Source organism: Bombus affinis, chromosome 11 (assembly GCF_024516045.1).
Source record: "Bombus affinis isolate iyBomAffi1 chromosome 11, iyBomAffi1.2, whole genome shotgun sequence".
In the NCBI taxonomy this organism is placed as follows: domain Eukaryota; kingdom Metazoa; phylum Arthropoda; class Insecta; order Hymenoptera; family Apidae; genus Bombus; species Bombus affinis.
The window spans coordinates 10,510,147-10,528,157 of record NC_066354.1 but is presented as its reverse complement, the minus strand read 5'-3'; the positions used below and the strand labels follow the sequence as shown (position 1 = coordinate 10,528,157).

The window sequence follows — 18,011 nt, the reverse complement described above, 5'->3', positions numbered from 1 at the left end:
TTCTTGAATGTTTAGTAGAAAAGTAAAGAAAATTGAAAAATAAAATATTATGCGGCCTTGATACGTCGTTTTCTAAATGTGAATTTATTCATGGTATGTTACATGTTCTGACATGCAATAGGCTATAACCAGACTGCAGATGTTTATGCGGGTATAGTATATCAAATAATGCAAAATGTAGGTAAGGGATGTTGTCGAATACGTCGAGAAAAAGATCACACGTACATCTGTCTACATATTAATCGTTGTATTATGTCAAAAACCTATGTATATGTATATGCAGAAATGCAATTTGATGGGCGTGCAACAAGCGTATCAGCGAGTTGTCGATTCTTAGAGAATTATTCGAATAGAAAACGACAACGTCGCGCCGTGATAAACAGGCGTGGGGACATTAAGTTACATTGTGTAGCGCCAACTACACAGGTGTTAACTCACGATTTCGATAGTTAGCGTACATCTATGTAAACGATGGACGTGCACCAGTGGTCAATAGAACGTGCGTCGTGTGGCCGAAGCTTACACACTCAGATTAACGATAATAGCACAAGGTGAACTTAGTCGTGAACTTATTAGAGTGGTGCGCTGCACGTAATTACGTGCGATAAAGATGCGAATACACTTAACGTTTCCTGCTGTTCGTTCTAATTTTTTAATTTGTACGTTGTTGTATTTAAAGTTTAGACCGTGCGTGTTGCGTTTTATATGGAACATTGTTTCCTTGGAAATTTAATGCATATGTAGTTGTGTTTCCTTGAATTTTCTTCGTGCTATTTTACCGACAACATTGAATACTTTCCTTTGTAGATTTTCTGATAAAAATAGAGAATTTGAATAGGTAATATAGAATTCTTGGAACATAAAAATTGCGAATTTTGTAGCTTCTGTTTCAAATGTTTCATATTTTCTCGAAAATAATCATGGATGAAATTTCTAAAGCAAAAAGAAATCTATTGCATGAAATTTCTAAAGCAGAAAGAGATCTATTAGCTGAAATTTCACTTATCCCAGGGTATCTGTAATGGCTCTGTTCTGAAGCTCCAAGTAAATAGAAATGGATATTATGCATTTTGAAACCCAAAGCTCTATACAATTTTTAGAATGTTAAGTCTTAAAAATATTATAGTAGTATAACTATACAATATTGGTAGCATACAATAGACAGTATATCTGAATTAAAGCTGGAGAGCAGTGTAATATTTTTTGCAAAATGAAAGAAACTGAAGTTATCATATACAAATCATTTTATAATAAAAAAGTTCGTTGCAAGAGTGTAAACGAAAAATGTAAGATCGTAATAAATTTGTTTGATAAATCTGGATTGATTATCACGTATAGATGTATCTACGTGTGAAGACAGTAACGAGTATACTACATTTTACACTGCTCGTATTAATCGCCTCGATTATAAAAGTAAAAAGATTTTGAAATGAAGTCGTACGAAAAATCATAGAAAAGTACGAATCAAACCTTTGGTTTGACATTGTAAAGCAATTCGAAGAATCATTCGGAGCAGATTTTCTCCGTAATTGATCGCAAAAAGTACAGTCGATTCTCTTCTGCTTCTTAAAAGGCAGGAAGGCGTGATCACGATGCAACAACACGCGATGCTTCGTGCACCAAACGATACAGCCTTTGATTTCAGCTATGCCATTCTTATCGATGCTTGATACATGTTCCTGACATGTCTCGCACGAAACGAACTTTTGCGATTCTTGTCCACGATTTTTCAAACATCGCGGTCTAATTGAAAGTTGAAATTGTCGCACTCTCCATTAATTTAACTCGTGATTTTGTTTTTATCTCATCGTTCTGTTCTCTTTTTAAAATGCGATAATTATTTGGTTAAAACAAATAGTCATATTGTCTGAACTCTTGTGTATGTTATTAACTTTAATTTTTTAACCTTTTGTCTTACGATATTTTCAGCATTAAAGCATTTCAGCGTTTGTTGTTGCCATAGTATATCGAATGCAAAATATTGAAGTTAATTTTTGTTTATAAATATTTTATCTGACAAAAGAAAACAAAATGTAGGGTTCGGGCCAATCTCTGTTACAAAAAATGTCCCTTTATTGAAACGGAATAATTGGTGGAATAAATGGTGTTATAATTTGCAAGTAGAGTAACCTTAAAAGAGTCAGCCGTCATCAGATTCTATTCTTATATAAACACGTAAAAAGCTTCCAATGAAATATCATTGACTATATCAATAATACAAATTATAATCTACTTAAAACATTAAAAAACGAAATTACTAATTAATTATTTTTAAAAGTATTAATACTAAACAATTATTTATTATATCATGGTAATACGAAAATATCTTACAAACAGAGAAGTAAATTAATTTCAATTTTAATTTTTTTTCCAGTAAATCGGCACAAAAATTATCTGAGGATATTAAAACACTTCTCATAATGCTCGTAAGATGAAAGCCTTTGAATCCTTAGGACTTCTACACACTCTTCAGTACAAACATTCATTCTGCTATTCATTCGATTTGAATCTCATTTAAATTCCTTTATTCATTCTTCTGTTTATTCATCAATCCTACCACTTATTCTTCTTTTCAAATTCGTTTTACTCAAAAGGCAATATTATTCAAATTCTTACTTTATTTATTGCTTCGAAATACTCTTTAATTACAATCTTTATATTTTCTTCCTATAATTGGATTTTCTTTATTTTTTAACTTTTTGTATAATCCACGATAATCAGTAGATATAACGAGAAATCGTACTATTAATGATATGAACAAGAAGTATTTTAATTTACAAAATCCTACAGACATTAAAGCGTACCAGTAAGCTGAATGAACTTGGCGCCTCCAAATGCGAGTTTTTAACAAACCGAACAACATTCGCTCGTCCACGTTTATTCAAGCAACATTTTCGTTTGTCTTCCCTTCGAAACGATGTTATCACCAAATTTTTTAAAAAGGGGTATGGATTTGATATCCCCAAATGCGAGCTTTTACAAAACCCAAGCTGCGTTCGGTTGGTCACGATTTTTTTACGTTTGTCCATCCAGAATTTTCGTTCGTCCACCCTCGAAAAAGAAGTTATCACCAAATGAAAATTTCAAACAATTTGTAATCAGCGCCCCGTGAACTTTTTCGTTGACTTTCAAGTGAGATATGTTTGTTCACCCAGAATTTTTGTTTGTCCGCCATTTAAAAAAAAAGTTATTGCTAAATGAAAATTTAAAAGGACCGGTACATTTTTTGGGACGGAAAGACAAACGAAAATTTTGGTTGGGTGAATGTGGACATATCGTGGACAAACGAATGTCGTTTGGTTTTTGTAAAAATTCGCATTTGGGGATGCTAACTGCACCCAGCTGTAGTAGTAATGCCATGTCTTAACAATTGCTAAAAACAGTCAAGACTATCGAAAATTTCAGACATTATTTCAGACTCTTCTTTGACCACTTATCATCTCATAAGGCTTTGATCTGAAAGCGAATATCTAGAAAACAGAAATTCGTATTGCAACTCGATATCTTAAGATACATATGCTTCTGATTGACTGTAACTTTCAATTTTATATGACATGCCTTTCTGGCTTTATATCCATAATTTCTCGCAATGTATTATTCTATCTAGTTGTTTAACTGTCGTTGCAATTTTATTTCCGGCTGGTACGATAAAATCGATTTTTATGACATACGACTCTCTCGCGTAAGTGGTGTTTCCTACGAGCGTGAACGTTAATGAGTTAACATAACTATAGCCGTTCATTATCGATTTGAAGTATAACAAAATGTTGTAGTTTGGAAAGTTGTAACGAGTTATAATCGTTACAGTATAACAATCTCGTATGAACACGCGATAGTGACACATAACGTGTAACGTCTCGAACGTGGTACATAATCTTCATTGTGTTACCGATAACCATCGATGCATAAACTGCCACGGGAACAAGACAATTTCGTTTCTTCCCTCCGTCACAAGTTACGGAAAAGTTCGTTTGGTATCCAAAAACGAATGTTTCGGGAAACGAAAATCTTTATAAACGCGAACGTATGTATCTGTTGGCGAGTGAAAGGAGAATGGGGGTTGGTCGAGCGACGAGAAGGATCGCCATCGCACATAGAGTAGCAGCGAAGCCACGAAACGGAACGGAGGAACCAATTTCAGAGAAGTGGCTACCGGCTAATGGCAATTAGGGGTTGTACGAGTGGCCGGTTGCGGCAGCGCATAAGCGTGCACTGGAATTTACGAGGCAGACCGCGCGATGGGCAACGTGGTATTATAGATCGTGCTAGATACAACTGGCCTTTTGTTTTCAGTCTCGATCGTTATTAAATTTCTACCGATGAACGGCCAGTAAAATGTAACTAGTCGGTGGTATAGGCTTTGTGGAATATAAGACGAGAAGGAATACGCGAACGGACATGCAACCTTATTCTGTCCTTTCTTTAATTTTCTAAATTTAATAAGTAATTTAATAGAGAAAAGGTTATATGAAAGTTTGAACAACTTGAATTCTTGGTTCCTTGTAATATTTGGACGAGTTGTTTCATAATATCAAGACATTGTCTTAAGATATATATATGTATATATGTTGATGTGAAATTTTAGTTAATTCGATAGAACAGATGTATCGCATTTTCGTTGCTAACCGTATTCGTAGATCACATTCGATAAAACGTTAAAGTGGCGAAACAATTATCGTAAACAGAATGTTGCAGCGACTCGTTGGCGTTACACATGCCTTATTCTGCGTGATTAAGGCGATCCAATATTGCATGCAATAATTGCAATCAATAGACGTTCCAAGATTTATCGCTGATGGAAATGGACAGGCGGTACATATATGCATTTACCGTGACAGATGTATACGTTCCAACCTATGAATTTCCGTAGTCAACGCACAAGCGACGACGTTAATAGGAAATTCAATATTCTCTATCGTTCATCCTGCAAAATTGCTCGATATAAGTAGCCGCTGATAATTGTAATGAAACGTTTGCATATGTTGTACAAGCAATACGTAGCAGCGTGCTGTATATTTAACGAAGAATAAACACGTCTAGCATTATACGTGTTTTAAAATATGTTAATGCGTTATATAACATTGAAATTAAATTTCCAATTATAAAGTTGTTGATAAATCCTGCCTAAAGGCAGTATGATCGGGTATATGTAAATACAAACAATTGAATAGCAAGAATTACAGGATTTCATTATTTATCTTAAATTTGTTAAATATTCGATTCTTATCTACGACAAATGTTGACTGTAAAGATGAGTAGCTATATTACTAAAAACTCCGTGTACGAAAATTGCTATCACTTTTCAAAGTGAGTTATGAAATTTAATATTCCAGACGTAAAACTTGTTACGGAGATTAAAACTCAGAAAGTTTTCAACCCTCTAGACGAACTACTTTAATAATTAAACTTAAGTGATTGAATAGGTTTAAGAGTACGATACGAACGGATGATACTCTTAATTCTAAGTAAGAATATCATAATTTATGTACTTGAGACGTATGATTGACTCTCTGTAACTGAAACTTTATTTCCTTGAATACCTTCGCATTAATTCGTTTCAGTTCGTTTTAATTTAGAGCCCGGAAATTGACCAAGAAAATCGTTTAATCTCAATAGACCGCAAAACACAGGGGTTGTTGACATAACCAAGAAATTAAATAATTGAGATTTACCGCAGTACCACGCCGTCGGCATTTTAAGAGGTTCTTTCGGCGTGTAAGACGCCCTTCTTCGAGCCTCTCTCGCTCGTTTACGCGGCAATAAACGCCTTGAAAGATTCTCCTTAACCCTAAGCAACGTAATATTTCCGCGAAACACGTGCGGCTTATACGTTTCTATTCCGTTTCTGTAATTTCGAAGACGCTATTTCTGAAGTTGCCTTGTTCCAATTACTTGGTATAATTTATCGGTTACTTAACGGTAAGAGTACAATACTTCGACACTTTTCTGTCATATATACAGTGAATTATAAAAATATTGAAACACTTATCGTAGAGACCTTGATAGTAATTCGTACACTATTGGCAAATTTAAACATTTTCACTAATAATCGACCAAAACCTTCGAAATATATTTATGTACAGCAATCTACAGCGAATCGTTGGCGCAACGATGTGAAACATTTTTGACGATCGAGTTGAATACGAACTTGTTACATGGAGTTTAAGAAAGGCCTATCTCTGTTTGTTAAACATGTTCTACCAACGCCTCCCAGAATTAGACATTCTTGTCTTATCGTCCTCTTGGATTCGTTCACATTATCTCGACGCGTGGAGCACTACGAAAATAGGACGACACGACAGGACACTTCGTCGGAATAATTTGCAGTTTTCACGAACGACAGAGCCAAGAGGATAAGTTCGGAAAGTGGCAGCGCTCGCATAAGTTGGTTAAAGTTAAGTTGTTCAGGGAGAAAATTTGTTTTTGCAACTAGGTGAGAGTCGGTTATATAACGTGCTTTAGAACAAACTATATCTAGTTAAGAATCTTCTGCCGAAATTTTAATTCCTTCTTACTTATTTCGTTGCATGTTTATCGTGTCGTTATTCGCGTTAAATTATGCTGATATCGCATCCAATGCTTTCTTGTTTTTGCGAGTTTTAATAGTTAGAAGATTTGAATTATTTTAATATGTTCTTTATGTACTTACACTCACATACGATGCAAATGCAAATTGACTCGTAGCTTTATAATATACGTACAAGGATAAATATTTTTAGGAAAATTATTTAAAATGATCTTTGGAAAGCTCAGCACGAAATTAAAAAGAAATCAGAAAATTTAGAGATGCAGGGTAAAGAAAATTATTGGAAATATACTGGAAAATTAGTATCTAGAACGATGCAACTGTTGTAGAGTGGATGTTACGTCGTACATATCTTAGTCACATATTTTAGGCAGATTTTTGTTCGTTGCGAATTCTAACTATGTAAAATTATTAAGTAAAAAGAGGAGTAGCGTATTACAAATATTATATTTGTATAACAGCGCAAATCGAGTACTCGATGTTTGAAGTTTCTTGTAAAGAAGTGAAAACAGAGTAGAAACAGAAATTGCTCGCTATCAGTTTCGATCCTTTATACAACTTAACAAAGTTACAGGAAAATTTCAGTTTTAGAGGAAAGAAAGTTTTCCCGTTAGCTTGGAACAAATTCAACGATGCATCGAAATTCATATTCAACGTTTTTAGAACGACGACTACTTCTCAAACAGAAACTAACGAATGCAAAAGTTGCGTCGTATTTAGAAAAAGTTATTGAAAATATTAACATTGAAATTAATATACTACAGCTATATATACGCTTAAAAAGTTCGTATAGTAAGTGGCCAAGTATTTTCGCGAGCCACTGTAGTTGAAATCAAATGAAAAAGATGTTTCTGTCGTACAATCGGTTGGCATCGTATCGAATTTTAAAACTACTTTCTTACAAAAGATAGGAAATACGACTTATCATATTTTTCATCTACGAGCTTCGATTTAAAACTGTGTAGAAGCACTTATTATTACACATATTCGACGATATCGAAGCTTTACGCGATGCGTTGTTCCTCGATGAATTTTATATAACATTTTCATGTATTTAATAAACCGGGCTTTACTTTTTTGGAATCTGCTTTTTATCGATCTTATGCAAAAACCGACATTTTGTATCTTTTATTTCAGTAAAGCCACTGGTCGTGCAGATTTTGACGAAGGAGCCTCGAGTTTCCGCTGACAAGAACTACGATGTGGAGTGCAGGACAAGTGGTTCTAGACCAGAAGCAGTAATTACTTGGTGGAAGGCGGAAAAGCAGATTAAGAAAATGGCGCAAAATGTAAGCTTTGTCGAGGATAAATACCTAACAATTTCCACAAACGCCGATGTGAAAGCGTACATTTATTTCGTAACGGATTTATTATGAAAATACTGTTCGCGTTACAATGGAAATTGCCTCGTTCTCTATTCACGATGTAATTTTATCGTTCGAACGACTGGATTACAATGCCTAAAGAGAAAGCATGCATCGATGTTGGAAACAATGTGTAATATAATTCGTGATAATTAAAAACGTTCCGCTACCGATAATTGGAATTTTGCAAAATCCAATAGTCCGCTCCGTGCTGTTTTCAATATAATTTTTCTCGCTCGATATTCTGTTTTCAACCTTACTATTCTCTCGACGAATGCCGTCAAATTTCTTACTTCCTTTTCTAAAACTGCTCGAGTTTTGTACGATAGGCAATGAAAATGAAATTCTTCCATAGATACGAATTCAAGTATTTGCTATTGTAATTATATAATACAAATATGTCGGTTTGTCTACATTTACATCAGACATTAAATATATTACTTGTCACGTGGCACAGTTTCATTTAAGTATCACTCGGTCATTTTCTAGATACACGCTTCTATAAACTCTCATGTCAATTGTAACTGTTCGAGGAATATCTAAGCGAGTTTCGTTGCCTTTTGTTAGACTTTATGCCTCTATAACCACTTGATACGCGAAAAATCCCCAATTCCGTATATTCGCTACGACTTCTCTGGTGCTGCATAAAACGTTTTCACTGATTTTAGACGGTATTGCCGTCGTTTTAGAAACAAGCTTCGAGCTTCGACAGCATCCACGATGCAAATTGAAGAGAAAAGTAAAGGAACACGGAAGGAAAACCGCGAGCTTTACAGAATCAGCAAATCGCAAAAGTCGCCAATCGAATCGACCACGTTAGCGTTTCGAGTTGTGGAAGTTACGCATGTGTCAGCGAGGTTCGTGACGCGATTTTAAGGAGAATTCTGGAAATCGATGCGCCACGAGTTTCTCCAGTTCGCAACGACTCATCGGGAAGTTGGTGCAATGAAGTTATTCCGTTTTTCCAACAAGCGGTCTGCTTCTTTTTTCGTTTCGATCCTCAGTCGACTCGACACCTTCCCCGGTACTGACGAGATAGAACTTCAAATCCACTGGATACTCCCTTTCCATTCCCTTCTTTTTCTACGACTCCTTCCACGCCCCTCGATAAATTACCGAAGACTTTACTTTCATTTCTTATTTGCAACGGGGCTGTTTCTCCTTCGTAATCTTACAATCTGAAAACCGAATTTACTTTTCCTGCGTTTCGAAACGGAGATTCTTCACTTTCCGAAACTTTTCGACAGTTTGGATTATGCTACATTATCGCGGAGAAAATATGGGTAGAAAAAGAAGTGGGAAGAAGCAAATCTTTGCTTAGGTTTTATTTCTCTAATTATGTTCATAAAGATATAGACTAAATTACAATTTAATAGCTGTAATCGATAATAGTGTAATTCGAAGTTTTTTAGTTTATTTGAAACAATATAATAGAGTAAAAAAATATGAGAGCTCTGTTCGTCTTGCATGGTGTAGGTATCACAAATTTCTACTGCTTTTAATATGATAGCTAATTATCTTTGATGTTTTAAAATGCTATGGCTTATCTGATATTCTCTCGCATTACATTATGCTAGCCGCTCCTTATTTTATTTATAACCACGTTATGTCATGTCCACCGGGTATACACATTTGCATTTATGTTCACTGCAACCATGCGTTTTAGTTTTATTACACACAGACGCATGCAACGTTTAAGAAAATAGTCTTCTTAAAAGAATGTCTAAGAAATCGCATCTATAAGGTACAATATTAATCTTAATCAAAAGCTGAGAACAAATAACGCTAAATTCGTTACATCGTTGAATCTTTCTCAAAAAAGTTACTGCTCGTCGTCAATGGTTCTTGCAAAATTCTTAGTCGTTGATTTATGCCTAGTTACACTGACAGAACAGAGTATTTCATTTCTTCCTTACTTCGATCATATACAAAAGAACGGAATAGATAAATTGCGTAGTTCCATAACCCGATCGAAGCGTCAGCTGTTGACGACTGAGAGCGTTATGAAGCGAGGGAAAGCCGCGAAAGATCTGATTTATTTTGCATCATTCACGGAAGAGATAGTCTCAATTTCTGCGCGGATAAGTTTCGCGTTCGCGCGTATCCGGCATAGCGGTCGCACCATCGTAGCCTGCGCACACTATCCTCCCTGCAAGATATATCGACGCTGGTGCTCGACTATCCGCAGAATTTTATCGAGAAATTCGATCGCTCCGCAACGAGGCGAAGCGAACCGAGTCTGTGCGGTTCGTAGCTTACGCTGGAAAAATGAGAGACGAACCGTCAACGTTGAGCGAGCGAGACGAAAAATCAGTGAAATAAACGGATAATGGCGTTGCTGGTCAGAAAGGGTTGGAAAAAGAAAAACAGCACGAGAGAGAGAGAGAGAGAGAGAGAGAGAGAGAGAGAGAGAGAGAAGCGCGGTGGTAGCTCGCGAAGCGACATTCATCCTGACGAACTGTTAGTTCCATTCATCGTGCTCGCGATACTCATGCGGAATACGCGGCTTTTCTCGATACGTATGCCTCGTGGCGCTATCATTAAAATGACATCGCGGAAACGGAAGGTTACGCGGCGCACTATAAGAGAAACAGAAAGATGAAATCCAGCCAGGAGACAGTCATCGACCTGCCACCCATTTGCTATACTAGCCCGTCTGGTCGGGTTACAGTTTCCTCAATTTCACGCGACTGCATCGTAAATTCTGAAAAATCGTTAATCTATTTTTCAGCCCCTCCCCTCCCCTCCGCCTCTTGTCGTCGTGCCCCTTTATTTTCTCATTTCTCTCGCGCGGCAATGCAAGCCACTGTCGAATGGATTTTCATATTAAACCAGTGACAAATCGCCCGGATGCTTTCGTTTACGCAACCGGGCCATTACAGCCTGCGAAATCTGTTTAGCGTTTGATTGTGTAAAATCGGAAACGTTAATCTTTGTTAGATCGAGGGATTAGGATAAGTGATGGACAGAGGGTAATGAAAAGCATGAAGCGAACGTTGTTTGACAGAAACGATATACGCTTTCGTTACTACGATACTTCTTCGTAACGAATAGCAATCTTCTGAAATTGCTCATTGATGTGAAAAAAATATCAAGTAATGCTTATATTTTTAAAATAACTTTTTTTTATAAGAAAATACAATGAAGATTTAATTTCATACAAATAACAGTAGTTTTCTATATAAGAAATACCTCTTTTAAAGATATTGATAGCAGCACCGATATTTATTCACGGTAACTTTGTTAACTCCAAATAAAATTTCAATCGTCAGTTTGATCTTCATCTGATATTATCGGTAGCTTTTTTTCTCTCGAAATTTCTCGCCACAAATATCGATCTGAATTACAAAGATAAAAAAGCTGATATTCCGCTTTTTAAATAAAATCTAAAACGTATAATTTGCATTACCCCCTCCGACAAACATTCAATCTACATCTGAAAATATTGCTTTCAATTCTAATATTTAATTCATCTCGCTCTGTATCCTACAAAAATTATTCATTTTCCGTAATTTATACATCCACCTTTCACTCTATATCAAAACGTTCAATCGTTCTCGCAATTATAACTAGATGCTGGAATATTTTCATTGGCAGTATCCGTTGGAAAATAACGAGAGCCTCAGTGTCCTGAGTTTCGTGCCAAGCATTGACGACGATGGCAAATACTTAACTTGTCGAGCGGAGAATCCCGTTATTTCTGGCAGCGCTTTGGAGGACAAGTGGAGACTGGACGTGCAGTATCAGCCGGTAGTCACTCTGAAAATGGGCAAAACCTTGAATCCAGATGATATCAAAGAGGGTGACGATGTCTACTTCGAGTGCTCGGTCAGGGCTAATCCAAAAGTGTACAAGCTTGCCTGGTTCAAAGACGTAAGTTTCGACATAGTGTATTTTTAAATAATACATTTTAAGGGTTTTACGATAAGATGAACAGCTAGTTGCGTTTCTTCTGATTCTTTCGATTATGATGTATACAACAGTTGGAAAATTATTGGATATTTCTCTTAGAAATTTAATTTTCCTTTATTCCACTTTCTGTGTTCCACGTACTATCATATCTTGTATATTAAAATTAACGAAGAAAATAAACGCTGATAATATTGATGAGAAATAGCGTTGAGTAAATTTATATTTAACAGGATATTTAATAGAAATGGATAATTTTTATTAAAAATTGTTACACGCAAAGGTTATATTTGATCTATATTTCAAAGATTAATAATTATTCTAAAATAAATTTCATACCTCTTGCTGTAAAATAATTGACAAATAACAAGATTTTGTAATGTACGATAATAAAATTTCGCAACTGCCATTACACGGAATAGAGTTATTTGTTGCAGGGCAAAGAGCTAAAGAACAATGCCACGGCAGGTATCGTCCTCAGCGATCATTCTCTGGTACTTCAGCGTATAACCCGATACTCGGCAGGTGATTATACTTGTCTCGTTGCCAATAGCGAAGGGAAAACTGCCAGTAACCCGGTGACTCTTCAAATAATGTGTGAGTTTACGTATCTCTCACTTTTATTTTCTCGATTCTTCAAATAAATTTGCCCTTAAATATATCCATCGTTAACTTCATTGATTAATTTCTTAATGTTACGTACAAAATTTAATCGAATGATACTTTATGATACGTATATTAGAAAATTTTCGAATGCTGTACTATAGACAAAATTTGTATATAGTTACACACATATTTTAACAAAAGAATCGTTGAGGGTTTTTTTTATCGAACAGTTATTCTTAGATTATTTTATACAATTATTCGAATTATATTGCTTCTTGTTAGTAATATAAATAAGAATAAATTATAGCGAAATTAAGGCAAACGACAAGAAATTTTTATTTACAAACAATTTACAAGGAGAAAAATTAAATTACACTAGTTTTTTTATTTCACTTGCTAGAATACGAACAAAATTCTATATATACATGTACATATTTTCAAATTCTATTTATTCACTGAATACATCTTCTTACTTTAAATGATTTTTTTTAATTCTCAGCTTACCACGCTTTTTTACACACTTTAAATAACTTTCTTCGTTCTTAATCTTCGAGTAATCGATCCACGATTGTTTTCGCGAATAAACAAACGCTCCTGTCGTTAACACAATCGGCCAACGAAACTTCGTTGAAACAACGATTCGAAAATTTTACCCAAACAACGGGCAACACCGTTCTCCTCCCTCGTGAGCACAAAAGCGTTCCATTGGCCCGATCTCAAGCCCTGCTTCCACTCGTTAATCACAAGAACAACGGAAGAGGTCGCGAATAGAATTGCGGCTTGGGCTTGATATTCTCTCGCCAATTCTCTAATTTGCCAGCTCTCGCCTCGGCTGTTCGATAATTACTTAATCGATGGCAAGTAGCGGTCGAATACTGGAATCAGAGACTCGAAAGGACCTTTCCTAGCCTCCGTTAGAGAAAATTGGTGTGAAAGGAAGCGGCAAGAGGAACGTAGGAGGCAATAAGGACAGAGGATAAAGATAGGATGAGGATAGGGCGGATAGTTTTCTGTAAAACACACAGCACGAGTTATTCTATTAGAATGGTCGGTAGCGGCGTTGGTAGCCCGGCATATCTGCATCTTGTAAATGACCTAAGAGGGAAGGAAGGACTCCGATGCATATTCAATGTATGTAAAGCATAACTGAATATTCATGTGTGGGTGAACGCAGCCTGGCAATGTGCTAAGCCAGGCCGACGCGACGCGAGACAACAGTGGGTGCGCGCCGAGTTAAAGGAAACCGCGAATTCGCCCTAATGTTTTAGGATTTCTCCGTCACTCGCTGTTGTTTCGACCGTTGGCATTGATCCTTGAGTCGAGTCGCTCAAGAATTTCGAAAATCGAGTTATTTCCGCTGACGAATTTAACTAGCGGTACGCGTTTTATTCAATCTTTACTTGATCTTTACTCGATAGTGAAATTACTTAAAGAAATAAAATTGTATATATAAATTGATAAAAATAATGACAAACACGTGATTCAGAAAGCGTTGGGTAAGAGATAACTAAGCACTCGCTACCATCTGTTGTTCACCATCCGAGGACTAATGTTCTCAAGAAACAGGAAATTCAATTATGAAACACGCGAAAACTATTATCCAGCAGTTCCATCCCTCAATTTAGAATAAATATCCTGTGGATGTTTATGGACTCAAAATTTAAACACACAATTCGTAAAGGTGTATAAAATATCCAAGGTAAAGTACCCGTAATAATATTTCTCCTTTCGTTATATACTCTTCTCTCATTTTTATTCATAAAAATTGAATTTCCTAAATAATCCACAGTTTAATAATAACATCTAACATGTTCATTATATTCGTAATCAAATCGTAATATATCACTGCAACGCGTCGCTCTTCATTTGCAACCTGAGCTGGCAAGCCATCCGTTTAAATGAAATTGATTTACCTAATAGTTCGAGAAGTAAATTTCGAATAATATACAGCTCTGCTATACAAAGAACCTACAGTACATCCGTAAGACAACATTATACGCATCTCGATTAACATCAGGCGACTGGTAATGCGTACTAATCAGGAACTGTGTACTGTGCGTTTCACTCGACAAATGCAGTGCCGGTGATACGTCGAGCATCCAGTATCGTCGACTTCTCGTATTAGTAATTAATTCGGCAGTGCATCAAACGCATCAGATTGAAACCAAGCCGTCTGGTGATCCCGTACTTCCGCCGTAAATCATCTCCCGTGCCATTTGGAATTTCCGTATGCCATGGCCTATTGCAAATACCGATGTCAAGGGAATTTCCTATTAGGCGATCGATCGAACCAGTCGCTAGTTCGGTGGTGTCGAGCTTCTTCTTCCGTTTCACGCGCCAACATCTCTCACATTTGGATATTAAACGCTCCCTCGAGCATCGTCTTCTCTAGACGCTTTCCATATCGGTCGTAATTTCTTCTGCTTGAAAGAACAAATTAAGGAAAGGTTGAATTAAATACTTTAAAAGATTGTAGGTAATTCTGAGGGAATGACAATTCTGGATAGTTGTTTGTTGCGAATAACCCTGTTTCGAGTGGTAGAGATACAGCCATGTTCATAAGCATTATGAAAGCATTATGAAGCACCGAAATTATTAATTATCATCTGGATGGAAGATTTATTAAAATTATTAATTGATATCTGATTTGAAACTTACACAAAGACTATAGAGATTTAATGTAAATAAAGAATTCGTATATTCAACGTTATATTCAACGATAAAGATCTCATCTTTATGTGCGACAATTTCCAACTTCTTCTTTATTTATATTAAGTCGTTGCTTCGGCTGATCTAAACATTCAATTCTGGCACTCGTCTTATTAATTTCTCTATTGTATTTGGCGTTTCTTTGAAGGATCCGTGGGAAAAAGAAAGAATATCAAGTTTCAGCATCTCTCAGAATACGGAGATTTATTTTTCAATATTCTGCATCAGTCTTAATTTTTAATTACCATTTTACGTAATGTATAGCACGTTGAATTCTAAAAAATAAAATGTATTTATTTTTCGTCGTACATCTCAATTGCCACGTAATTGCTATAAAACTCTGAAAATATTAATTTCCAATGCGGCATAGCCAGCGATATAGAGCACGCAAGGAGCACGCGAAAAAATATTATACCTTTTTACCATGGACCCTTCGTTTGATTCCAAGTTTCGACTCAGAATTGAATAAACTTCTCCGAGTTTTACATCCGATATGAAACTTTCCCAATCAGATTTGGGTTAAGGGAAATGATTACTTGATTAAGGAGTAAATATTTGAAGGTAAAGTAGTACAACTCAAACATTTCTGAAGACTTTTGCAAGCAAGTTAAACCCATCGGAGAGGTAACAATTCGCTCGAAAACAATTCATTTACAGCGCTGAGCATCAAGCGATTACCTCGGCAAGTGTCAACTTAAAAATTGGTTAAATTTTAACGATATCGTATCTGCGTAAACGTTCGAAACGTTAAAACGTATGTTTAATTTGCCACTTTTAGTACGCTGTCCAACTTATCCGTGTATTAGGTCAATTGGATCCGCATGACCGCTTCAGTTTGTTACGATATACGGCTTCGGATTTGTAATAAGCGTTCGATCACACTAAAGCACAATTCACATTGAAGTACGAGACATTGTTGTGATTCGATGATCGAATTCGATAAATTATAATATACTCCCCTTTGTACGAATGGATCAGGCAGCCTTGGATATTATTTAAACAAATACCATCAAGAATACGTATTTAACCCTAAAATGGAGCACAAAGGAATCGTGATAATATAGGATGGCGTATCAAATTTAAAAATTGCTCTCTTTTAAAAAATGAAAAATATAATTTATTATGTCTTTCCCCCTCTGGTCTTCGTTTCTATTTCTATTTCGTCTATACATCATTCCTATCTTTACTTATAATAATCAAGACGTTTTTCTCTAAAATTGATTCGCCTTAAGCGATCTTTAATTCCCCGACTGAAACGTTACAATAAAAACAAGCGTGACATTCTTTCGCAGACACGCCAGTTTGCAAGGAGGGCAGAAGCGAAGTGGTGGTTGGCGCGCTGAAGCAAGAAACTGTATCGTTGGTTTGTTCCGTGGAGAGTCACCCAGCACCGTTGATTTTCCACTGGACATTCAATAATTCCGGAGAGTTGGTGGAGGTCCCTCATTCTCGTTACTCTCACGTGGCAGCGGTCGGGACGCCGTCCGTTACCGAAAACCTGAAGGAGTATCCACAATTTCATGGGTCCAGGCTGAACTACACGCCCGCAACGGAAATGGACTATGGTACGGTAGCGTGCTGGGCGAGCAACCAGGTTGGCAAGCAACGGACGCCATGCCTCTTTCAGGTAAATGCATTTCTCTCGTTTATCTTACGTTGCACCGGCAGCTTACAATTTTCCGAATTGTTCACTACGCTATATTACTTAGAATGGACGATATTAGGGATATTAGGCATAGAAAATAATTTAAATACGTTTATAGTTGTTTGGATTTACGCAGAATGCGCAAGTCTATTTTTACGAATGAATTCTGGATTTCTAATGATTTTATTTTTTATGATAGTTACAAATATGTATAGTAAAATATCATGACACGGTAAGATTCAAATACTTTCACGAGTCGTTGTATGTGCATTTTCTGTGAAATGTTAATATCAATGATCCTTATTGATTATACCTAAACAATGAAAAATTAAATACCTATTTAATAATCAGATCGGTACATTTCATTTCAATTATTGGTTGATATTAAATTTTACGTAAAGCGTGCGACTAGTTTACACGAACAAGAGAACAAGAAAAAAGAATGGAGTTTGACGTGTGAATGAATTTTAAAATAAGGCAAGATCTATCTATTGTATAATTGACAAATTTACAGGAATTGAGTCTATTAAAGAGAAATGTTCGAATACGTATTTGTATGCGACGAGCGTATTTCAGATCGGCCATGCAAACATAGAATTGCTTTTAATGGCCCGGAATCGAATTTCTTCCAAAATGGAAAATACTCCATCTAGCTAAATGTTTGATAGTTGCGCACTTTTGTACATTCATGGACCAGCACGGTATATCAATAATGTAACAGGCCGATGAATGAAAATGGTATATCTTTGCCAAGAATTCTAATTTGTTATTTAACATATTTGTTAAAAGACTACGAATATTTGAACAGTGAAATGAAAATGAAATAAGTTATAACAGAGCACGTTTTTTCTTCGAAGGTTGGAGAAAAATATTTGCACCGTTTGATACTTTGAATAGGACTAATTAAATTAAGCTAATTTCAATCAGTAAATTATCTTTGGTCGAATTAATACATTTGCTGTCGTCAATATATATCTATGCCTAACAAGATTGGGGTTAGGTTAAAAGCTCTTTTCCTCGTGTTTCATCTATGTACGTGAAAGTTTTTGTAGCGATGAATAACAACCCCATACGACGTTATGTATCGGTTTCAATCAAGCCTATCAATCAAGTTCCATCAATTAATTAAGTCAACACAATACCACATGATTGCTACGTTGATCTGTTCAATCTAAGCATAGTTATATCGATTACGTAATATCCTACATACACATGTACACGTAAACTATTGTAGCAACGGCAAGACTTGCTT

The 18,011-nt window shown here is 36.0% G+C and overlaps 1 protein-coding gene across 2 annotated transcripts in view; it reads left to right on the top strand.

The window, feature by feature from the left end:
• Window positions 1-18,011, top strand: part of LOC126922200 (hemicentin-2-like) — a 204,530-nt gene that overhangs the window by 156,480 nt on the left and 30,039 nt on the right. For both annotated transcript variants that reach the window (XM_050734565.1, XM_050734564.1), the window contains 4 exons: window positions 7,664-7,815; window positions 11,488-11,763; window positions 12,237-12,396; window positions 16,407-16,741. In XM_050734565.1, the coding sequence (XP_050590522.1) occupies window positions 7,664-7,815; window positions 11,488-11,763; window positions 12,237-12,396; window positions 16,407-16,741 (923 nt within the window). The remainder of the gene's footprint in view (window positions 1-7,663; window positions 7,816-11,487; window positions 11,764-12,236; window positions 12,397-16,406; window positions 16,742-18,011) is intronic.